This window comes from Macaca mulatta, chromosome 16, assembly GCF_049350105.2.
Source record: "Macaca mulatta isolate MMU2019108-1 chromosome 16, T2T-MMU8v2.0, whole genome shotgun sequence".
Taxonomy (NCBI): Eukaryota; Metazoa; Chordata; class Mammalia; order Primates; family Cercopithecidae; genus Macaca; species Macaca mulatta.
In genome coordinates this window covers 87,216,787-87,240,407 of record NC_133421.1, presented here as the reverse complement: position 1 = coordinate 87,240,407, position 23,621 = coordinate 87,216,787, and the positions used below count along the sequence as shown (strand labels likewise).

The window sequence follows — 23,621 nt, the reverse complement described above, 5'->3', positions numbered from 1 at the left end:
TAGTAATGATGGTGATCATAGTAGTGATGATACTGATGATGTGATGATAATGATAATGATGGAGATGGTGATGATGATGGTGATGATGATGATGGTGATAATGATGGTGATGAGATGATAATGATGGTAGTGGTGATGATGGTGATAGTGAAAATGATAATGATGGGATAATGGTGGTGGTGATGGTGATCACAGTAGTAATGATATTGATGATGGTGATGGTGATGAGCATGATAGTGATGGTGATTATGATAATGATAGTGATAAAGATGGTGGTGGTGGTAATGATGGGATGATGGTAGTGATGATGGTGATCATAGTAGTGATGATACTGCTGATGTGATGATAATAATGATGAAGATAATGATGGAGATGGTGATGATGATGTGATGGTGATGGTAGTGATGGTGATGATGATAGTGATGATGATAGTGAGGGTGATGATGGTAATGTTAATGTTGATAGTGATTATAGTGATGGTGATGATGGTGGTGGTGATGTCAATGGTGATAATGATGGCTCACATCTATGGAACACTCATTGCCTAGACCCTAGACACTATTGTAAGTGCTTCATATGAACTAACTTATTTAATCACAACAATCCTATGAATTGGGTACTATCATTACCATTTTATAGATGGGGAGACTGAGGACCTAGGTTAAATCACCCACTGAAAGTCACCCAGCTGGTAAGCAGAAGAACCAGGATTCAAAACCAGCTCCAGAGAAAACTGCCCTTTGATGACCTTTGCAAATGAACACAGTCTACGAGCTTACAAAGAAAATATGATGGAGACGGGAGGATGTGCATTACCTAAAAGAAATCAGCCTTTAGGAAAGTACAGCGTAGATAAGAAAAACTCAGAGAGCCTGGAGCTGAAATTTTCTCCCCTGCTGATGCCACCTTGAAGGGTTGACTCACTGAGGGTTTAACTGCAGGCAGTTTGCAGACGGACAGTGCATTTGTTTTCCCCCATTTAACCATTTTGATGTGTGTAGATGGATATCCCTGGTTCCCATTCCTGAGTTTGCAATGTTGATTTTGTAATTCTGCCTGTGTCAATAGAGGGGTCATCTCACAGCTGGGTGCCATGCAGTGGCAGGCAGTGGCAGCACTTCTCCACCCTCATCCAAGAGTGCAGCTAATCTCAACACCTCCCCACTCAGGGCTAAACCCATAAACACAAGGCCCAGCCCGGTAGGCTGTTTTGGACCCTGTGTCTTTCCCCACATTTTGTGCTGTGAGGGTGTGTGCGTTTATCGAAATTCTCACATATGCACACAGAAACACACTCATGCACACACACACACACCTCACTCTGAGACCCTACATGTCGCAGCACGACGCGTTGTGAGGTGGCCGTGCTTCAGCCCTGGCTGCCTTCCAGAGAAGGTGGGGGCACAGGAAGAGCTGTCCCCAAGTAGCACCCGAACATAAAGCTCCCGAAGGACGAAGTCTGAAGTCCAGGTCATCTCCACCACTCTCTGCTGCATGACTTTGAACCTTCTTGACCTCGCTCTCCTCATCTGTGAAGTGGAGCAGCAGCCCCTGATGTGCCCTCTTCAGAGGGAACGCAAGGATGAGAATCTGTGCCAAGGAAATGTCAGGGTTAATTGTTACAGGACAGGGTATTTCTGTCCCCCGATCCCACCCTGCCCCACTCCCAGGCTGCTGTGCAGGGACTGACAGTCCGGACAAGTCTCCGAGGAAGAGGAGTAGGGAAGGGCCGGGGATGGGGGCTGGATGAGGAGAGGGGCTTCCTGCAGGATTCCTCGACTCACCTGCAAGGCAAAATAGATCTATTATTATTATGTTATCGAAATATCTGTCTTTTGAGCACTTTTCCCATGTAGACACGACAGGGTCAGCCTGTTGTCCAGGCTGGAGTGCAGTGGTGTGACCATAGTTCACTGCAGCCTCGAACTCCTGGGCTCAAGCGATCCTCCTGCCTCAGCCCTCTGAGTGGCTGGGACCAAAGGTGCGAGCCACCACGCCTAGTGATTCTTCTTGCAGAAGAATCAGAGCAGAGATCCAATTCCCTCCCTCCAGGGACAGGGTGAGGGCTGTATGTGGAGAGTGTGCCTTGCACCCTTAGATAAAGAGTAAAGATCCTTAGGTCCTGCTGAGCCCCTGTAATGGGTGATTCCTTGGGTTGAATCTGAGGCTCTACTAACCTGCCTGGGACTGGGTCCACACCTCCCGGCTCATCTGCTGGGAGAGACTGCTGCTGGCTCCACCGTGCGGCCGCTTCCTTCAGAGGACTTACATTTCCTTCTGGTCCCGGGCTCTGATGAAGTTATTAATCAGGGAGATGGAGGAGGCTGTGGCAGTGCTCTACGTGCCAGGACTGGATGATCAGGCCGATGCCGCCACCCCTGGTGCCCGAAGAGGAGGCGGTGAGCGTCGTGAGGAGCGTGCAAGGCTCCCGTGCACAGCTCCGCGCAGCGACCAGTCTCCGAGTAATTAGTTTTTAAATCAGGCAGATGGTTCAAGAACCACTCACTCTGGGCCGCTTTAATTATTTATACCTCCTTTTTATTCTAATTATGCATAACTGTCCTCTTTGAAAGGGAAGGAAGATGTTTTCTCCGATGGGCTCTCAGCATTGATTCAGCTGCAACCTCTCGAATCCCAGTGGAATCTGAGGCTTGCCCGGCAGCAGCAGTGGGCGCCGCGGGGCAGGGCCCTGGACAGGACCCACGGAGAGCTGGCTGGGGGTGTCGGGGACTTTCTGCATCACATGTCTGTGGGAGCCGCCTCACCCTGCTAAAGCCGGCCGATGCCGCAGTGCTCTGCTGGGAGCACAAGGCAGAGGGTGCAGCAGGGAGAGAGCCCAGGCTAAACACAAACCTGGGCTCCAGAGCCGCTCAGCAGACCCGGAAAGGGAGTGGGTATGGCCCACCCTTCAGGGCTCTCGGAGGAGCTAATGTGACGACGGATATAGAACCTGGTGCAGGTTGGCGCTGGCCCCACAGTGGCTCTTGGCTTGGGTCAGAATTCATCCCGCCCGGGGCTCCTTCTTGCCTCTCTCCCCCCGAGTGTCGAATGGTGACTACATGGTGGTCCTCATCCTCATTTGTCAGATGAGCTCACGGAGGCTCCGACTTAACCCCAGCCCCAAGCACATGCAGCAAAGCAGGCCTCCAGCCCAGCCCCTGTGCTCCGATCCCACATTCTCTCCACGTGGCTGTGTCCCTGGGCCTGGACTGACACCAGCAATCCCAGGGACCCCTTGCATCTGCCTGCAGCCCCTCTCTCCCCTCACCCACCCCCACTCTGACCTCTGGGGGGTTCCTCAATAAGCGATCTGTGAGGAATGACCTCCTGGACTCCTTCACGTTGACCCAAATTCAAGACATGCCAAGCTGAGCCCGGTGCAGTGGCTCACACCTGGAGTCCCAGCACTTTGGGAGGCCAAGGTGGGAGGATCACTTGAGGCCAGGAGTCTGAGACCAGCCTGAGCAACATAGAGAGACCCTACCTCTACTTCTTAAATGTATTTATTTTTATTTTTTGAGACAAGTTTCACTCTTGTCGCCCAGGCTGGAGTGCAGTAGCATGATCTTGGCTTACTGAAACCTCTACCTTCTGGGGTCAAATGATTCTCCTGCCTCAACCTCCTGAGTAGTTGGGATTACCTGGGATTGCAGGCATGTGCCACCACGCCCAGCTAATTTTGTATTCTTTTTAGTAGAGATGGGGTTTCACCATGTTGGCCAGGCTGGTCTCGAACTCCTGACCTCAGGTGATCCATCTGCCTTGGCCTCCCAAAGTGCTGGGATTATAGGCGTGAGCCACTGTGCCCGGCTTACTTTTTTTTTTTTTTTTTTTTTTTAATTAGCCAGGCGTAGTGTCTTACACATGTGGTCCCAGCTACTCAGAGAACTGAGGCAGGAGGATTGCTTGAGCCCAGGAGTTCCAGGCTGCAGTGAGCCATGATCGCACCACTGCACTCCAGCCTGGGCAACAGAGGGAGACCCTGTTGAGTCTACAAAGGAAAAGTGCTCAAAAAACGGATATTTCAATAAATAGGGTCAAGGAGTGACTTTGTGCCTGACCTTCCGAGCTCCAGGAGACCTTCGTGTGTGTGACTCTGAGGGTTGGCAGGCAAATTCTCAAAGGACGCCTTGCCCATCCATGAGCCTGAAGGCAGAGACCAGAGACTTGATGTGAAAGAGGAGAGGAGTGGGAGTGGGAAGGAGAAGGGGAAACCAGTCCTCGGCCTCCTCTTGTCTCTTTGTTTACAAGAGACTATTCCACCATGGGCTTCTGAGCCATCCCAGTTGCCAGTTTTGTTTTAACTCCCACGCACAGGCCGGCTGACCTGCAGGGTGGGGTTCTGTACCTGTTGTTGGTCTTGCCCTTCTGTATTTTCCCAACATTCTACAATGGACAGGCGTTGCTTCTATTACCACAGAAAAGCCAGAACATTTAAAACTTTTTGCATTTTACTGAAGGCCAAGGCCTTCAGGAGGAGCAGGGAGCCTGGTGGTACAGGGTTGGGTGGGCAATCCCCAGAGGTCTGCAGCCCAGCCCAGGCTGGCCCAGCCTGGAATCAACCCAGGGAACACAGCTTACCTGGGACTCTCTGAAGAGGACCCGAAGATTTAGGCTCCATACAAGTGAGATTTTAATCAATGACTGTCCCATGTGCAGGCGCCAGCCCAGCGTCCCCTATGCAGCTTCTCCCGCCCCTCCTGGCCATGCCTTGAGGCAGCTCCAACATCTGTAAAGCATTCCTGCTCCGGGGAGGGAAATGCGCCTGGGCCCTGCACAGATTCCCACCACTCAGGACATCTGAGCTGGGCCCAACCTGGGTGGAAGCCTCTCCCCTCCTTGCTTCCAAAAGGGGGGGAGGGGAGGGGAGGGGAGGGGAGGGGAGGGGAGGGGAGGGGAGGGGAGGGGAGGGGAGGGAGGAGCCGGGCGATGGGAGGAGGCCGGGTGCTCTGCTGGGCTCTGCTCTTGAAGCCTGCTCCACCTACCTTTCCACCTACCTAGAGAACCTCGCCTGGGCTCCCTGCTGGAGCAGAAAAATACCGGCCACTTTCTGGGAGCGCAGGAGGTGGGATCCTCACGGCACAGAGTGCTTTCGAAGCCCTCAGGGGCACATGCCTTCCTCCCCTTCCAGTCTCCTGGGCAGCAGCCCAGCACCCCCAAAATCAGATCCAGCGGGATTTAGAGCAATGCATGGGGAACGTTTCTTCCCAGTTACTGCAGTGGTAAGGATGCCGCACCAGGAGGGAGACAAGAGGCCGACACCGCAGGACCAGGACCGGAGGGAGCATCACAGAGGCTTTTGAGTGTCTTCCTCGGGTATTTAATTCTGACATTTCCCATTGTACATGCCACTTTTGTAGTCAGAAAGTAGTGTTTTAAAATGGGAGAGAGTTGGCCAGGAGTGGTGGCTCATGCCTGTAATCCCAGCACTTTGGGAGGCTGAGGTGGGGGATCGCTTGAGACCAGGAGTTTAAGACCAGCCTGGCCAATATGGTGAAACCCCGTCTCTACTAAAAATACAAAAATTAGCTGGGCATGGTGGTGTGCGCCTATAATCCCAGCTACTCGGGAGGCTGAGGCAGGAGAATCACTTGAACCTGGGAGGTGGAGGCTGCAGTGAGCTAAGATTGCGCCACTGCACTCCAGCCTGGGCAACAGAGTGAGACTCTGCCTCAAAAAAAATTAATAAAATAAAATAGCAGAAAGGACATGCACATCTCAGAGGAGGTGCCAAGCACAGTCCCTGCCCAGTGGGCTCACTGGATTCCCGTCCAGCTTTCTCCCAGGTGCATCCACGTGGAGCTGAGTGGAGCCCACCTGCCAGCATCCTCACTTGGCCCTGAGCTCTTGGGGATGCAGGGTCTCCTACAAGGCTGTGTCTGGAAAAGCCCAAAGCCTGCTTGTTGATTTTGCAGGGGAGGAAGCAGGGACACAAGGTCTCCACAGCCCCCATGAGATTCCCCACTTCCCATGCAGGAGCTCAGAGCCAGTGTGAGAATGGGGCCCGTTCTTGGGGCCTTCCTACTCTCCCCGGGTCCTTCCTTGGGAACGACCTGGTCCGTGCAGCTCCTTCAAACCTCTGGGGTTGAACAAGCGTAGGGGCCAGGGCTCCAAGAGGCAGGAGAAGGGTTGGAGTGGCACGGGGATCCCACCCAGGGTGGCCAACTTGCCCACTTTACCCAGGCTTCCCTGATTTTAGCACTGAAAGTCCTGTGTGCTTGGAAAGCCCTCATTTTCGGGCAAATTGGAACAGTGGTCACTCTGGTTCTACAGCAGGGGACTTGCTTGGTTGGGTGGCAGGAGGGCCTCCTTTCAGCATCGCTGGATGGGCGGTGCAGGGTGGCTGGGTACCGGGGATGGTCTGGTCAACGAGATGACCATGGCTTAGGGGGCAGGGGCTGGCTGGGTGTGGTTTAGGGGCATGAGACACTGTGGGGAAAAGAAAGAGAGATCAGACTGTTACTGTGTCTATATAGAAAGAAGGAGACATAAGAGACTCCATTTTGTTCTGTATTTGAGATGCTGTTAATCTGTGACCCTACCCCCAACCTTGTCCTTGCAAGAGACATGTGCTGTGGTGACTCAAGGTTTAACGGATTTTGGGCTGTGCAGGGTGTGCTTTGTTAAACAAGTGCCTGAAGGCAGTATGCTTGTGAAAAGTCATCACCATTCTCTTAATCTCAAGTGCCCAGGGACACGCACACTGCCAAAGGTCACAGGGACCTCTGCCTAGGAAAGCTAGGTATTGTCCAAGGTTTCTCCCCATGTGATAGTCTGAAATATGGCCTCATGGGAAGGGAAAGACCTGATCGTCCCCCAGCCTGACACCCCAGCCTGACACCCGTGAAGGGTCTGTGCTGAGGAGGACTAGTATAAGAGGAAAGAAGGCCTCTTGGCAGTTGAGATAGAGAAAAGCATCTGTCTCCTGCCCGTCCCTGGGCAATGGAACATCTCGGTGTAAAACCCGATTGTGTGTTCTATTTACTGAGATGGGAGAAAACCGCCTTAGGGCTGAAGGTGGGAAGTGCTAGTGGCAATGCTGCTCTTTATGCACTAAAAAGGTTTATGGAGATATTTACATATGCATATCAAGGCACAGCAATTTTCCTTAAACTTATTCATGTCACGGCTGGGCGTGGTGGCTCACGCCTGTAATCCCAGCACTTTGGGAGGCCGAGGCGGGCAGATCACGAGGTCAGGAGATCGAGACCATCCTGGCTAACACGGTGAAAAACCCCATCTCTGCTAAAAATACAAAAAATTAGCCGGGTGTGGTGGTGGTCACCTGTAGTCCCAGCCACTCGGGAGGCTAAGACAGGAGAATGGCGTGAACTCGGGAGGCAGAGCTTGCAGTGAGCTGAGATCGGGCCACTGCACTCCAGCCTGGGCGATGAGCAAGACTCCATCTCAAAAAAAAAAAAAACTTACTCATGTCACAGAGATCTTTATTTATATGTCTTACTGCTGACCTTCTCCCTATGATGATCCTATTATCCTGCCACTTCCCTTTTTCTAAGATGGTAAAGATAATGATCAAAAAATACTGAGGGAACTCAGAGACTGGTGCCGGTGTGGGTCCTCTGTATGCTGAGCGCCGATCCCCTGGGCCCACTTTTTCTTTCTCTATACTTTGTCTCTGTGTCTCGTTTCTTTTCTCAAGTCTCTCGTTCCACCTAACGACAAAGGCCCACAGGTGTGAAGGGGCAGGCCACCCCTTCAAGACGCCTGGGAGGATCATGCTGGCCAAGTGGGGAGGAGCTGGAGTTCTGAGGCCAGGGCTTGGAGAGGGTGGTCGGCCCCAAAGAGGGCAGCCATTGGACAGGCTCCCTATGTGCAAGGATGGACAATGGGGGTGAAAATGGAGACACTTCAGTCTGTAGGAAGAGTGCTTCAAGGCAGAGGGACTGCAAGGAGCTTCAGATGGGGGATGGGCAAAGTCATCACAGCCGGAAGGACCTTAGTGATTTAGATCCTTACCTTAATGACATCTGCAAAGACCCTCTTTTGGAATCAGGCTGCAGGCTGGCACCCACCCACAGGGGCTGACCTGACTCTCAACCTGCCTGTGCTCATGGCAGACACCAGCCCATGGCGCAGAGGCTCCACTGGGCCAATGCCCGTCAGTTCATTCAGAGAGGAACCTGTCTGCTTTCTCCAAAACATGCAGAGTCAGGTGCCTGGCAGAAGAGCCAGGGGGTGCCCAGAGAGGCTGAGACAACCCCAAGTTTTGGTGGCACAGTCAGCCTGGAACCCAGACTTTCCGAGTCCCAAATTAGGACTTTCCCACTCACCACTCCACTGCCCATGTTGTCCTGGAGGCCCTGAAACAGGGGGGCAGAAGGAGATGTAGGGGGTCCAACAGTGTCTCCTACCTCACCAAATTCACATCCATTTAGACCTTAGAATGTGACCTGATTTCAAAAGAGCGTCTTTGCAGATGTCATGAAGGTGAGGATCTAAATGAGATCGAACTGAATCAAGGTGGGCCCTGAGTCCTGGAAGAGTGCCCTCTTGGCCCTCTTGACCCTCCAGGACAGAGAGAAGGCTGTGTGAAGACAGACACAGAGATGGGAGTGAAGCGGCCACCAGGAGCTGGGGCAGGAGAGAAGATCCTCCCCCAGAACCTTTGGAGGGAGTGAGGCCCTGGGACACCTGGATCTCAGACCTCTGGCCTCTAGAACTGTGAGAATAAATTTCTGCTGATTTCAGCCCTGCTGCATGGTCGTCTGTTAAGGCAGCTGCAGGGCACTAATACATGTGGGAGGAGGGATCCGGGTGAGGCTCCTTCTGCACACGCCAAGGGCATCCGGACCAGAGCTCCCTGAACCTTACTTCCTAAGCTCACATGCAAAGAAAAGCTCACTCAGCCAAGGCTCTGAGTTCTAATCTATTTGGAGTCAAGTTCTCTTGGAATGGGTTAGGTTGGCATAAAACAACTGTCAAATACTGACCAGTCCAGAGTTCAATCTAATATAAACTTCCGAAAGAAAAACTTATTTTCAGCCAGCCATAGTGGCTCACACCTATAATCCCAGCTCTTTGGGAGGCCAAAGCAGGAGGATCACCTGAGGCCAGGAATTTGAGATCAGCCTGGGCAACACAGTGAGATCCCATCTTTACAAAAAATGAAAAAGTGAGCCAGGTGTGGTGGTACAAGCCTGTGGTCCCAGCTACTCGGGAGGATCACTTGAGCCCAGAAGGTAGAGGCTGCAGTGAGCTGTGATCGTGCCACTGTACTCCAGCCTGGGTTACAGAGCAAGACCCTGTCTCAAAAAATAAAACAGAAAAACTTTTTTAAGGATACATTAACTAGAAGCAGCTCACAGCACCCCCTGTGGACGCCCTTCAGATCCCGTACTTTAATGAAAGCGTTCAGATCTGCCGTTCGCTTTTCAGTCATCTCCGCTGATGAGTGCTTCTCAGACCCTGGGAACCTTTACCCCAAGTAGATTAAACAACCCCCTAGCAACCGCCTTGATGCTATCCTCACTCTTCACAGTGCTCTGAAATTATAAGTTCTCAGGGAGTTTGTTAGTTTTAAATCTTGGGAGTCTGAATTCAAGATCTAACCTGGCCTGACTTTTTTTTTTTTTTTTTTTGAGACGGCGTCTTGCTCTGTCGCCCAGGCTGGAGTGCAGTGGCATGATCTTGGCTCACTGCAACCTCTACCTCCAGGGTTCAAGTGATTCTTCTGCCTCAGCCTCCCAAGTAGCTGGGACGACAGGCACATACCACCATGCGCAGCTAAGTTTTGTATTTTCAGTAGAGACAGGGTTTCACCATGTTGGCCAGGCTGGTCTCAAACTCCTCACCTTGTGATTCACCTGCCTCAGCCTCCCAAAGTGCTGGATTACAGGCGTGAGCCACTGCGCCTGCCCTACCTTTTCTTGCCCACGCTTCTCGTCCACCTGCAGCTGACCCAAACCTGTCCCGAGGCCCAAAGAACCGCACCCCAGGAGCAGAAGAAACGTTGTCACTCAGGAGCCTTCTGCGTTTCTGCATTTGAAACATTTATTTCAGGAAATACATTTTCAACACTTTGTCATTTATACAAAAAGAGACAAATTTCTTGGGAGGCACGTAGCAAAAGGCCATTGAGGAACAGAGCCTGATGAAATGAACAATTTCTCAAAGACTGGTTACAGAGAAGGAAAGTGAAGCGTCTCTAGGCTGGGATGCTGCTGCCCACCCCCCACCCCACCCTGCCACCGAGTGACGCTGAGGCTGGGCAGGCCACATGGCCTGGGCCCTGGCGCTGGCCACTCATTTCCTTCAAAATCTTGGTTTTGGCAAAAACACGGCAAGTTGGCAAGTAAACTGTCCCGCCGATGGGGGTGGTGAGGGGTCCTTCCTCACTTGGGTGGGGAGGGAGTCAGACATCCAATGCCCAGATTTCCATGCGCGCGCGCGTGAGCGCGCGCGCGCACACACACACACTCACGCTCACACGCACGCTCCCTCCCGCTGCCCTTCTCCTGGCTGCAAGCAGCCAGCCCGGGGCCTGCAGATGCACCTGGTGATGTGTCTACCCGTGTGGAGTCTCATCAGGCCCCTCTTTCTCCCCAGAGCAAGACAGGGAACAGGAAGCAGGAAGGGACTTTGGTCATCTGTGCCCTGCAAAGGCAGGCCCCACGGGTCCCGTTGTGGGGACGGAGGGTGAGGAGCCGGGCCATGTTGCCATGAAACCTCGCTCTTCAGCTCACTGTGGACTGTGCACCCCTGACACCCGGTCTCTCCTTCCTAGGGGTTCGTTACCATGGGCCCTGAGGGGAGGGGCCCAGGCATGGGTAGGACAACAGGGTCAGGCTCGCCTGGCCTCCCACCTCCCCAGGTCACAGAGTCAGCAAGGCCTGGGCCAGGAGGGGGGAGTGGCGGGGATGGCTGGCTGGGTATTAATGTAACCACAGCCCAGTCTTGGGCCAAACCCAGACACTAGACAGACAGACGGACACACACGTGGACACACACACACACTTCCCTGGTCACTTGGGCAGGGCAACCGCCGGGCAGCTCAGGCCACTCTGACCAGCCCAAGCCACTGCCCACACATGCCCCCGCCAGCCTTCCTTCTGGCACCTTCCATGGCTCCCTCCCTCAGCTCCTCCACCAGACTCACTTGCTCGGACCTTTTCAAAACTGGGGGATGAGGGGGTGGGGGTCATCTTTCCTTCCTTTTTATCCTCAATCACATCCCAGCGCATCAGCAGCACCTGCAGCCCTGTGGGAGGGGTGGCATGAGAGGGGGATGGCAGGGAGATGAAGACGCCTCCCTCATTCCAGCCTGTCTCCGCAGAGCCGCCTGCGGATGGCTGAGATCAAGGCACTTTCTGCTCCAGGACGGGCAGCTGCCACGGGGCTTGGAGTGGCTGGGCAGCCGGTGGCAGGGGACCCTGGGATTTTCTACCCTTAGGAGCAGGGCGGGGGTGGGGGCTGAGTGATGGCCACGCCACGTGGTGGGCGGGGGTCCAGGTGCCCCCGATGGGCTCCATTCTCCCCTGGGCTCTGACACACTCCAGGGGACGGGGCCGACGGGGATGGAGGGGAGCATGCAGCCCACCCAGCCTCTCGGCACGTGCGAGGCCTGGCCCCAACCCCGAGGCCCCCGGCACTGAGAAGCCCACACGGACGGATGATCTGCACACCGAAGCTGCTCTTCTGAGCCCTCGGGGAGCCAGGCCTGGGGACGGAGGGTCACATCAATTCAGTGGGTGCTCTCACCCCTGCTTCTGGCTCGAGCACAGCCTCCCCACAACCTTGGGGAAGCTGCGGGCTCATCACTGACTCACTCAGAGGGAGGCCCCTTCCCTTGTTTCCTGGCAGCATGTCGAAGGGGTGGGGAATGATGACAAATGGAGAAAATCATATAAAATAAAATGGGGCAGTGGGAGGGCCTGGGGGGGACGGAAAAGACTTGGGGGCAGGATCCCGGGGGTGGGCAAGGCGGCGTCTACATCTCCGGGGCTTCTGGCTCCTTCTCCTCCACGCCGTTGGCCATGGCACTGCTGCCCTCATTGAGGCGCTTCACGCGGTAGGCCTCGAAGTGGATGCTGCTGGTGATGTCCTTGATGTTCTGCATGTGTGTCCTGGTGCGGGGGCAGGCAGGTCAGTGAGGTGGGGGGCGGGGCCAGCGGGGCAGGGCCCCTGCTTAGCCTGCCTCAGACTCAGGCCCGCCTGACCCCCTGCCACTCCCCATCCCCACTGCTTGGCTCCCCATGGGGTCCCCCAGGCCCACCACGTTGGACCAGATCTGGTACACGTTTGGGGGGAAGGGTCAGTCCCCCTGGTAAGCCCAGACTCGGTCAGGACACACATATTCCAATGCATGTGTCTCCCTCTGGGTCCACCCTGTGGTTGGTCCAGGGCCCAGGGACAGTGCACAGACTCAGAGGGACAGGGCTGGAGCGTTCTTGCTCCAGGCCGGTGTCCAGGGTGCTGGCAGGGAGGAGGCAGTGGGTGACAGCTGGCCTCCAGGGCTATGGCCTGTGGCAAAGGGCTGAGTTGCCCTTGTCCCCAGGAAAAAAAAAGTCCTGAACTCAGATTTTCATTCCTCTGCAGCTCAGGAGGAATATTTTGGAGGGAAGTTGGAAAGCCCAGTCTCCCCACGATGGCAGAACGGCTCCCGGCATCCCCCCACCTCTGTCCTTGCCAACCTGGAGGCCCCTCCTCTTGATAACATTCCCATCATTTGTGCCACCTGCTTGCTGAGGAAGAACTGAGGAGCCCCTGGCACTCTGGCAGGAGGTCCCCAACCCCATTCATCTGCCCAGGCCAGCGCTCACACTCCAGGGACCACCCACCTGGCACCCTCTCTCACGGGGCTTCCCCTCCTTGCCCGGACTCAAGGGAGCCAAGAAGCCTCAGCCAGGTGAAAGGGGTAGGGGTCAGAGGCCACTGGGGTCGGAGCTGGAGACATCCCATGCTGCCGACGGGGCCTACACGTGAGGCCTCACTGGGCCCTTAGTGGTCACCGGGCAGCTCTAACGGGCCGGGCCACAGTGGACCAAAGCTCAGCCTTCCCATCCAGCCAACTTCGCGGGGATTAAAAAAGACCTTCACTGCTTGCTTCATTTCCCAGTGGGTTTTCTTTTTAGAAGACGGGCTTCCAAGATCTTCCCAAGGACAGGGCAGGCAGGTGGCAGGGCGTGCCCACTCTGCCCAGGGCTTCAGCCCCACACCCTCTGCCCCCACCCACTGTAGGGCCTCTTAGGGATGAGCCGTCAGCCCCACCCAAGCCCGCTGTCTCTCACCTGATGAGAAGGTCCCGCAGGTAGGCGAACTCACAGTGTGTGGTGTTTTCAACTGGGAGAGGAGACAGGAGGGCTTTAATGTCCTGGTGGAGAAGCTCTGCCCGGACCCCGCCTCTCTCCCCCTGCCCAGCAATGCTAGTGCCAAGAGCAGAGCCTGAGGGCCGCCCCAGGGGCAGGAAGGCAGGGGAACCGCCTGCTCTGCGGCTGAGTATAGGACACCTGGCACTGCTCTCAGTCTGGGGGATACTGGGGTGACCAGTATCAGCTCCTGCTCCTGGACAGCTCAGCTCCTGCCCTCCAGAAAGTTCCTGGCTAATGGGAGATGGCACAGTGACCAGGCCAAATAGGAGCATGGGAGGAAGCCACAGTGGAGAAGCCAGGGCGCCGGTTCCCTGCACCACTGGGGTGACCAGGGAGAGCAGGACGTCCCAGCAGAGGCCTGAAGACAGGAAGGGGGCTGGGCTGCTGGGAATGGGATGAGGCAAGAATCAGAGCTGGGATCTTAAAGAAAACCTGCGGCCCACAGGGTGTTACCTACACAGCCCCGTCCACCTTGCCTGCGCTCAGAGCACACACACACAGGGGCTACGTACTGTGGACGACCATTCACAAGCTCAAGAATCAGCAATGCTAAACATTGCTCAGGGACACGTGTACTTCATATAACACACACAAGCCCAAGCTCGGGACAGTGGTCACTTCTCAGGGACGAGGAAAGACTGGGCACATGGGTGCCCACAAGTGCCCTCGGGCTCGAGCTGGTGGCCATCTCAAAGTGGTCATTTTATTGCTGTGCTTCATAACTCCTACATGAACACACAGTGCCTGGCACGTATAACTGTTACAACAGAAGGCCTTTTAACGAGGAAGGCAGTGAATGGCATCACTGGAGGTGCGGAGCCGGGCAGGAAGGCAAATAAAAAGACACCGGTGCCCTCCCGTGTGATGAATTTCATCTTCACACACCTGCAAGTGTCTCTCATGATTCCTTTGTTATCCCCATTATCTGATGAAAATGGGGCATAGAGGCTGGGTGCTGTGGCTCACGTCTGCAATCCCAGAACTTTGGGAGGCCGAGGCGGGTGGATCACAAGGTCAGGAGTTCGAGACCAGCCTGGCCAACATGATGAAACCTCGTCTCTGCTAAAAATACAAAAATTAGCCGGGCCTGGTAGCAGGTGCCTGTAATCTCAGCTACTTGCGAGGCTGAGGCAGGAGAATCACTGGAACCCAGGAGGCGGAGGTTGCGGTGAGCCAAGATCGTGCCACGGCACTCCAGCCTGGGCAGCAGAGCGAAACTTCGTCTCAAAAAAAAAAAAAAAAAAGGAAAAAAAAAAGAAAATGGGGTATAGAGGTATAGAGAATGCAAGAACTGTGTCTGTCTGAGTTCCACAGCTCGTAAGGCTGGAGCGGGATTCAGGACCCATACACCCAGCTCCAGGCTGCCCCATCACAGAGCCATATGGCTTTTCCCCAAGTTAAAAATGTCTGGTTTTCACTTGGTAGGCCAGTAGGAAGGGCCGGGGCCTCCACCTTGCCCAGTCCTCAAGTGCTCTCAGTGCTACGCCAGTTGCCTTTGCCTAGACCCTTCCTGCCATGGCCCTATGTAGGGCGGTGTCCACACTAGAACCTCCTGCAGACTGACCAGCAGCATTCTCATCTAACACTGAGGGGCAGCGAGAGCCGGCAGGAAGAATGGAGCTCTCAGGCTGGAGTTGCAGTGTGTGATCGCTGCTCCCTGGCTCGGGCAAGTTACTCTCATTCCCTCAGTTTCCTCATCCATAAAATGTGGATAATAACGTCACCCGCCTCTCAGGGACATGAGGATTAAATGAGTTCATGGCGTGATTAATTACACCCCACATTTCTATTGACAATATTTGGGGTGGTTTCTAAGGATGGCAAAGATACAGCATCTTGTGCTGTTCACCAAGTGGGAGGCAAGAATGAGGCAGAGCCCTTACTAGCCCGGGTGTCAGGTCAGCTAGGAACTCACAGGGCCCCGATATAAAAACCCATCAGTGTTGAAGGCACATTTCCAGGGTCCCCATATAAGACTGCTGGAATGTGGGCCCCACCACCTCACAACTGTCCTGACAGGTTCCAGGCTGTTCCTCAGCTGGAGCCAGTGGCGCGCAACAATGCACAGGTCAGAGAGGTGCAGGGACCCCAGCCTTGTGCATTTCCTGACAGGTTCCGTCACCAGCCACCTGCAGTACCCAAGGCTGGTCACCAGGGTGCAGCAGAGGCACGCCCATAGCAAAGCAGCCAGCCCATCTCAGGCCCATCCATCCCGAGCTCTCCTAAACCTGTCTTTCATAAAAAGGTTCCTAAACAGCAAGAATTATTTGGGCAGAGAGGAAGAGAGGAACTGCAGGCAGAGGGGCCAAGGGGAGGCAAGCCAGCCTGACATCACAGGCGGATACTGGAAAACACCCAGGCCGCACCCTGCTGGGCAGCTCCTGCGGGGTGGGTGGGGCAGGCTCGGTGGTAGGGGAGCAGGGCAGACAGGGGAAAAGGCCCGCGTGCCTCTCCACACCCTCCTCCAGGCATGAACTCCCATCTCGAGGGAGTCTGGTGCAGGGCTGGAGCTGTGGATTCTAGAGCTGCCTCCCGTTCTGGATCCCTTGGGAGGTTTTCTGCTCACAGCACGTCCTCAACTCTGCAAGGAGGGTGGGTGCGGGGAGCTCTTGGCATGAAGTGAGATAACTCATTGAAGCCAGGGGCACAGGAGCGTTTGATGCCTCCTGATAATTGTCATTATGACCATTTTCTTAGAGCAACAGCTTCCCAAAAAGCTCTCGTGGTCTTTGGGACAGTCTCTCAACTCACTAAAATCTTGGCACACTGCACCCACTTTGTGGATGATGAAAACTGAGGCCCTGGAAGATTAAGAGACTTGTGCTTCCTGCGCTACTGGGCCTTTCAGCCAAGTGCTCTCCAGAACAAGGTGGCTTTTCCTGCTCCATTTCCCTCTGCACCTTCCCCTCTTCCATTCTAATGAGAAAGGAAGCGGCAGAGAGAGGAAAGCGCAGGAAACGTTTGGGCCCATCCCTCCCGGGGTGTCACCACCAAGAGGGGGTTGAATTGTGGCCCCCCCCACCTGGGGCTCCCATCCATTCAAAGATATGGTCAAGGTCCAGGCCTTGGTACCCATGACTGTGACCTGACTTGGAAAATGTCTTTCTTCAAAGATTCATTAAGGATCTCCAGATGGGATCATCCACTTAGTCTAGGCCCTAAGTCCAAAGGCATCCTTACAACGAGGAGGAAACAGGCTGGGCTCGGTGGCTCACACCTGTAATCCCAGCACTTTGGGAGGCCAAGGTGGGCAGATCACCTGAGGTCAGGAGTTTAAGACCAGTCTGGCCAACATGGTGAAACCCTGTCTCTACTAAAGTATAAAAATTAAGTCAGGTGTGGTGGTGCATGCCTGTAATCCCAGATACTCGGGAGGCTGAGGCAGGAGAATTACTTGAACCCAGGAGGCAGAGGTTGCAGTGAGCTGAGATTGCACCACTGCACTCCAGCCTGGGTGACAGAGTGAGACCCTGTCTCAAAAAAAAAGAAAAAAGGAGGAGGAGGGACAGGACAAGAGATACAGGGAAGAAAGCCCTGTGACAATGGGGCAGAGATTAGAGCATGTAATGCCTTTCCAAGACAGCCAGGAGTGCTGGGAGCCCCCAGAAAGAAGGCGGCATGGAAGAGGCTGGGCCTCAGGGCCTCAGAAGGAAACAGCCCCTGCTTTTGGACCTCTGGCCTCGGGAACTGTGAAAATACATTTGTGTTGTTTCAAGGCCCCTCATTTGTGCTAATTGGTTACAACAGCCACGAGAGACTAAGGTGTGAGGGTCCCAGGAACTTCAGCAGGGTGAGGGTCCGAGGGTCCATCTGGCTCACAGAGCTACGGCCCACCCCTTTTCTAGGCCCGGAGAAGTTGGGCGATTTGTCCAGGGCCACACAGGTGCCCGTGAAAGAGCCTGCACCAGTTCCTAGAACTTGGCAGCCTCCGTCCCAGCTCCTGTCTCCCCGAATCCTTCCCTGCCCGGGGAGAGATCCGGGGTGGAGGCACCCGCACAGGCCACTTGCCCTCTCACTTCCCAAGGGTTGAGTGGGGACGAGGAGACCCCTCTCTCTGGGTGGGGCAATGCAGTGGTTGAGGTTCCACTCGTCCCCGGCTCAGGCATGGCCCACAGGCTCTGAGTCAGCAGAGGGACTGTTTCCCGTCTGTCTGTAGCCCTGGCGCCCGCAGCGAGTACCTTCGATGGTGCCCCACTTGGTCTTCCTCCCGAGGATCCTCTTGCCGTTGACCTGGTACTCGTGGTCACTGCCCACCACAGCAAACGGGATCATCTCCTGGGGAACGGGCGGATGGCGCTGGTTACACATGTGCGGGAAGGCCATTCCCTTTCCTGGGCCCCTGGGAGGAGCTGCCTTGAGTCTGGGGTCCCCCAAAAACGAGAGCCTCAGCCTGAGAGCACCAGGTACAGACACCCGGGCTCAGTGCTCTCTGGCCCCAAGAATATCATCTCATGGCTTAAGGTCCCCCAAACCTCCCCCCACCACACCTTTCAGCAGGAACTGGGGGTCCCCCGGGAAGAACATCCCCGTGGATCCACTCACCCGGAACTTCTCGTTCACCAGCCGGTCCTCCGAGTCCTCGTCAAACTCCTTCTGGGGGTACACGTCGATGCCGTTGGACAGCAGGTCTGCGGTGATCTGGGATAGAGGGGGAGAGCTGGGCACATCCCTGTGGCAAGCTCTGCCCGCCCCCCGCCCCCGGTGTTTGCCGCCACATGACCTCCACACTGAGCTGCCCCAGGCTCAGGGTCAAGGGCAGGCTCTGGGGGTCTGTGACCCCAATCACCTCCAACTCTTGTGCCTCCCGGGGGGAGCAGGGGCAGCTGCAGGTGAGTTGGTCTCAAACTCCTGACCTCAAGTGATCTGCCCGCCTCGGTCTCCCAAGGTGCTGGGATTACAGGCGTGAGCCACCGCGCCTGGCCCAACTTCTCTTCCATCTAATAAAAACCAGGCAGGGTGAGGGGGCTCATGCCTGTAATCCCAGCACTTTGGGAGGCTGAGGCAGGAGGATCCCTTGAGCCCAAGTGTTAGAGACCAGCCTGGGCAACATGGCAAAACCTCATCTCTACTAAAAATACAAAAATTAGCCAGGCGTGGAGGTATGCATCTGTAATTCCAGCTACTCAGATGACTGAGCCTGGGAGGTGGAAGCTGCAGTGAGCCATGACTGCGCCACTGCACTGCAAACTTGGCAAGCGAGCGAGATCCTTTCTCAAAAAAAAAAAAAAAAAAAAAAAAGACAAAAAACAAGGTGGGCCATGTCTCACGGCCCCTCCTCGGCCTCACTCCCTGAAAGAGAGATTCACCATCCGCCTGGTCCAGGCCTTCTCCAAAACCCCCCCAGAGAATCTGCTGGAGAATGGGCCCTCCCCCAAAGCTGCTTTTGAGATATGGGGGAGCCAGAGAGGCCATCTCAGGGACGGCCCCCAGCAGCCACCCAGGCCAGGGACCACCAGGCCAACCACCCGCTGGGAGAGTGACTGGCGGTTCGGTCTCCCGACCATGTGACTCCTCTAGACTGGGTGGCCCCTGCCAGGCCTGCAGCGTCTCCAGGCTGTGCAGAAGGGCTGGGGTGGGTGGAGACGGAACCCTACCCGCTGTTTGAAGTGGACCCTCTCCTCCAGGGTGAGTGTGTCGGCCTTGGCGATGACAGGGACGATGTTGACCACCTTGCTCAGGCGTTTCATAAACTCGATGTCCAGGGGCCTGAGGCTGAAGCAGAAGGATGTGCATGAGGCTCATCTGGGGGAGCGAGGGGGGGCCACCCACCTCCAAGCAGATGTCGACGCTCTCAGGTGCTGGCTCAGGGCTCACGGGGGTCCCTGCTGGCAAGGACGGGGCCCCGGGCTGAGTTGGCCACGCTGTGAGTGTGGGGCAGAGGAAGGACAAGGGTGTTTCCCAGACACAGGTGACACCACTGTGCAGGGCAGGCAGACCAGGGCCAGCTCCAAGCACCCTCGTCCATGGAGTCACAACCACACACTCACGTGTCCACACAGAGGGGCTGCCATTGGCTCAGCAGCCGTCTTGCCGTGGGGCTTTGGCTGGGAGGGGAGAGGCCAAAGAAACAGAAGCTAGCACTAGTGTGCGGTGCCCCTGCACCGGGCAGGCTGCTCCCCCTGCACCAGGCGGGCTGCTCCCCCTGCACCAGGCAGGCTCCTCCCCTTGCCTGCTTGGCCCCAGTGAGCCTGGGGTCCGATGTGGGGAAAGCTGTGGGTGGCAGGGGCTGGCAGGGCCCTGGAACTGGAGCACTGTCTTCCCCAGATCTGGAGCAGAGCTTTTCCCACAGTGAGAATAAGTCAGTCACAGACATGGCTGCGGAGAATCCAGCTCCGGGCAGAAGTTTAAGCAGAGATGACCAAGGGCCGCCCCTGCCTCATGGGACTGGGCGCCTCGGGCGGGACCAGGAAACATGCCCAGCTGGGGTCCCAGCCAAAGGGTCAGTGCTGGGGAGTGGCAGAAGTGCCAGAGACTGCCCGCCATCCTTGGCTTGCCCAGCTGGCATCAGGAGGGGCTTCTGCCTCCTGCCATCAGCCTCAGCTGAGGCAAAGCTTGGAGCAGCTGGAACAGCTACCACGGGACCCCAGATGGGCCGTTCTGCCCTGGGAGGGTAGATGTTCAGTTCAGGAGAGGCCTGTGGGCAGCAAGCTGGCCCTGCTCCTGAATGGACTCCTGCCGGCCCACAGGGGATGATCCAGAGGGTGGGCTCGAAAACTCGGGCTTGGGTTTTCCCACAGACTCTGGTCGAGGCTTGCTGCCCACCAGCCAGGCTCCTTCCTGCACCTGCTGCCCACAGAGTATGGGTTTCCCCAAACCCCTGGACTTCCTCCACCCAGGGACGTGCGTCTGGGCCAGCAGGTGCGAAGGACCTTCTCCACCCACCCACGCCAACAAGCCACCCACGGCTGCCTCCACCAGCCCCTCCTGCTGGCCTTGGGTCCACCTCCTCCCAGCCCTGGCTCAGGGTGGGCCACAGGTGTCTGGCGGGGGGTGCACAGCAAGCCGAGGACAGAGGGTCTGTGAGGCCACAAAGGGTCCGCCTGCCAGGGCACACACAGCCTCCCACCCTTGCAGACCTCTGGGGGCGACGTCAGGTGCGGACAGAGCCAGCGGGAAGAAAGGGCTCTTGCCAAGGCCAACAGCAGCCCCGTGCAGCCCTGGAAGGGGCCAGCACTGATCTCTGTGCTTCCCGCCTAAGAACGCACCAAACCCACCGAGGGGTCCCATGAGGCAGGGCCCAGACGAGAAGGTCAGGTCACCGCTAAGGGTGCTAGGCTGGGGGCTCCCATTCCACCTGCCAGAGCCTGGCCTGAGAAGGCAGGACACAGACCACCAGGCTCCAGAACAGCCCAGGGCCTGCCTGACCCTCAGCTCCCTCCCCAAGACACAGCTGAAGGATGGGGACTGGGCAGGATGCTGTGTAGGGATCAGAGTGAGGCTTTGGAGGTTCAGACACGGCACACCCCCAACTTCACAGCTGGTGGCCACGGCCCCCGACTCGGCCCCTCTGTGCCCAGCAACAGGGCAGACAGCACTGTCGGGGAGCCCCAGGGGACAGAGGGAACCCAGGGCACCCAGCATGAGGACGCCGACACTGCAGGGACGTACGAATGGCCGGTGGCGGGGATGAAGTAGAGGCAGCAGTGGACGCGGGTGTCTGGGATGCGCTTCTTGCGGTTGATGTTGACCTCCTCCTGCAGGTATTTCTCGTACTGATCATTGATGAACTTCATGATGGGTTGCCAGCTGCGTGGGGGATGGGGGACGAGTCAGCGGGCACATGGGACGCCTCCCCAAGCAGGTTACCCATTCCCAGGACTCAGAGCCCAACACCCCACCTGCCAATGCACGCCCTGGGAGGTCTGGCTTGCTGAGCAGAGAGGCCACAGCCTTATCCTCGACCTCTCAAACCAGCCTCCCCAGGCTGGCCTCAGGAGGTGAGTTGGGGACAGCAAGATTCCCCAGGTAATTCTGCTTTGGTCCAGAATTTTCAGACCCCTGAGACATGCGACTTTAGCAGCACGTCAGGTCCCAGGAGGTGGGTCCTGCAACCCCGTGGGCTGGGGAGCCCCAAGGGCTGACTCTGGGTGGGGTCCAGGGAGCCCTGAAGCCCCTGCTAGTGCTTCTCCCCCTGGAGGGGCCTCACCAGTTCTCGTTGTTGATGTGGTCCCCGAACCCTGGTGTGTCAATCACCGTCAGCTTCATTCGGACGCCTTTCTCCTCAATATCTGCACCGAGCCACGTGCACAGAGTCAGAGGGGAGGCGGAGGACCCTCACAGACACCCCACGCCTGACTGACCCAGGGGCAGCCCCAGGTAGGCAGCAATGACAACCAAGGAGACACTGGGAAATTAATAGCCTTCCTCAGCCAGCTAGGGCACAGGCCGGTGACGGTGCCCCTGGGCATCCCTCACCCATGACTTTTGGTGGAAAACTCAGTTGTCTGCAGGGAGCTCAGTGTGACGGGGCCCACAGGGGTCCGCGACGCTGACCCCTCACAGCCAGAGCCCCAGACTCAACATGCCGGGGATGGTGGGCACAGCGAGTCCCTGTCTTGGGGACCTGGGATTGCCTGACTTGGGCACCCTCACCCAGCACCTGTGCTCCAGGAAGGCAGGAGCGTCCTGCACCCCCAGCCCGCCCCCAGCCATTGACCATGTGTAATGGACTTGACCCCCACCCCTGTGCTTTAGGAAGGCAGGGGCGTCCCGCACCCCCAGCCCGCCCCGGCCACTGACCGTGCGTGATGGACTTGACCCCCTACCCCTGTGCTCCAGGAAGTCAGGGGCGTCCCGCACCCCCAGCCCGCCCCGGCCACTGACCGTGCGTGATGGACTTGATCTCGATGGTCTTTGGGATGCGCTCCTCCGAGGGGGGCTGCACTGACTTCCGGCTGATTTTGGATTTGAAGAGGGTGTTGATTAAGGTGGATTTACCCAAGCCGCTCTGCCCTGGGGAGACGATGGGAGGCCGGTCAGGGGTCTCTCCAGAGAGGCCAGCAGGGTCTGCACGTGGGGCCCCTCCCACCCAGGCACGAGGCTCCCCAGCCTGAGATTCAGCAGTGTCCGGGCTACCGCCCGGCAATACCCCTGCCAAGCAGCACCCGCGGACTTCACCCTCGAGCCGGGTGTCCAGTGACTGTGTAAACCCACACAGCCGGGCTCTGGTGCCAGCACAACCCAGGCCACAGTCCTCTCCTGAGGTGAGCCAGGCCTGGGAGAGGAGGCATCTCTTGTGCCCCTTGTGCTTTCTGGGCAGGAGGTCTCCTGGTGGCTCAGATTTTAGACAGGACAGAGGCCAGGCTCACGGAGGAGCCCAGGGCTGCCTGGGGTGCACCAGGTGGCCGGGATTCCTGCAGTTCAGCAGGGTGGTGGGAACCAAACCCAGGGCAGCCTCAGGTGTTCAAACTGCTCCTCCCTGACTGGCTGGGGACTGGGCAAGTCATCTGACCTCACCATGCCTCAGTTTCCTGAACTGCAAAATGGGATAAACAATCCTTTCCCCCGCGGAGCTGGTGTGAGCATCAGGCAGGCTCATGCACATCCCATGGGATCTGTGGGGCCATGTGCAGGGTGGTGCCACTCAAGGGACAGTGCCTGTGTGTGTGGACAGCCAGTCCACAGGTGACTGAGACAAACAAGGATGAGGAAGTGGCATTCACAGGCAACACCACACAGCTCACACACACACACAATTCACACACACACGCACACACAATTCACACACACAACTCACGACACAAACACAACTCACCTCTCACACATACCTCACACACAACTTTCACAACACACACGAACAACTCACACATAACACACACACACACCCCTCCAGACTCGGTGCCCCATTGCTTTACCTGGCACAGAGCTGCCTTGGGTTAAGCTAGCAAGCACAAAAAAAAAAAAAAACGCCCTAGGCCAGGTGCGGTGGCTCACGCCTATAGTCCCAGCACTTTGGGAGGCTGAGGCAGGAGGATTGCTTGAGCCCAGGAGTTCAAGGCCAGCCTGGGCAACAGAGCGAGACCCTGTCTCTACATCAAAATGTTAACAATTAGCTAGGTGTAGTGGTGAGCACCTGTAGTCCCAGCTACAGAGAAGGCTGAAGTGGGAGAATTGCTTGAGCCTAGGAGTGCAGGGCTGCAGTGAGCTAGGATCATTGCCACTCCAGAGTGACAGAGTGAGACCCTGTCTCCTGGGCATGGTGGTGCATGCTTGAGGCATGAGAATCACTTGAACCTGGGAGGTGGAGGTTGCCGTGAGCCAAGATCATGCCACTGCACTCCAGCCTGGGCAACA

At 56.5% G+C, this 23,621-nt stretch overlaps 1 protein-coding gene and 1 pseudogene across 51 annotated transcripts in view; both read right to left on the bottom strand.

Annotated features, from left to right (window-relative positions):
- Nucleotides 1-9,989: 9,989 nt before the first annotated feature.
- On the bottom strand, nucleotides 9,990-11,701 carry LOC106994141 (uncharacterized; annotated as a pseudogene). Its single transcript, XR_001440603.3, has one exon. The product of XR_001440603.3 is annotated as an uncharacterized LOC106994141 (transcript).
- The window catches only part of SEPTIN9 (septin 9), a 215,606-nt gene continuing 201,974 nt past the window's right edge, over nucleotides 9,990-23,621 (bottom strand). For 25 of the 50 annotated variants that reach the window (XM_015120462.3, XM_077973019.1, XM_077973015.1 and 22 more), the window contains 8 exons: nucleotides 22,152-22,280; nucleotides 21,475-21,556; nucleotides 20,937-21,074; nucleotides 18,923-19,040; nucleotides 17,871-17,966; nucleotides 17,507-17,603; nucleotides 13,248-13,299; nucleotides 9,990-12,083 (listed from right to left, as the gene is read on the bottom strand). In XM_015120462.3, coding sequence (XP_014975948.3) covers nucleotides 11,948-12,083; nucleotides 13,248-13,299; nucleotides 17,507-17,603; nucleotides 17,871-17,966; nucleotides 18,923-19,040; nucleotides 20,937-21,074; nucleotides 21,475-21,556; nucleotides 22,152-22,280 — 848 coding nt within the window. In that variant the 3' untranslated portion in view covers nucleotides 9,990-11,947. Of the gene's footprint in view, nucleotides 12,084-13,247; nucleotides 13,300-17,506; nucleotides 17,625-17,829; nucleotides 17,967-18,922; nucleotides 19,041-20,936; nucleotides 21,075-21,474; nucleotides 21,557-22,151; nucleotides 22,281-23,621 lie in introns of all 50 variants that reach the window. The other 25 variants (XR_013407346.1, XR_013407347.1, XR_013407342.1 and 22 more) reach the window with 5 other exon arrangements.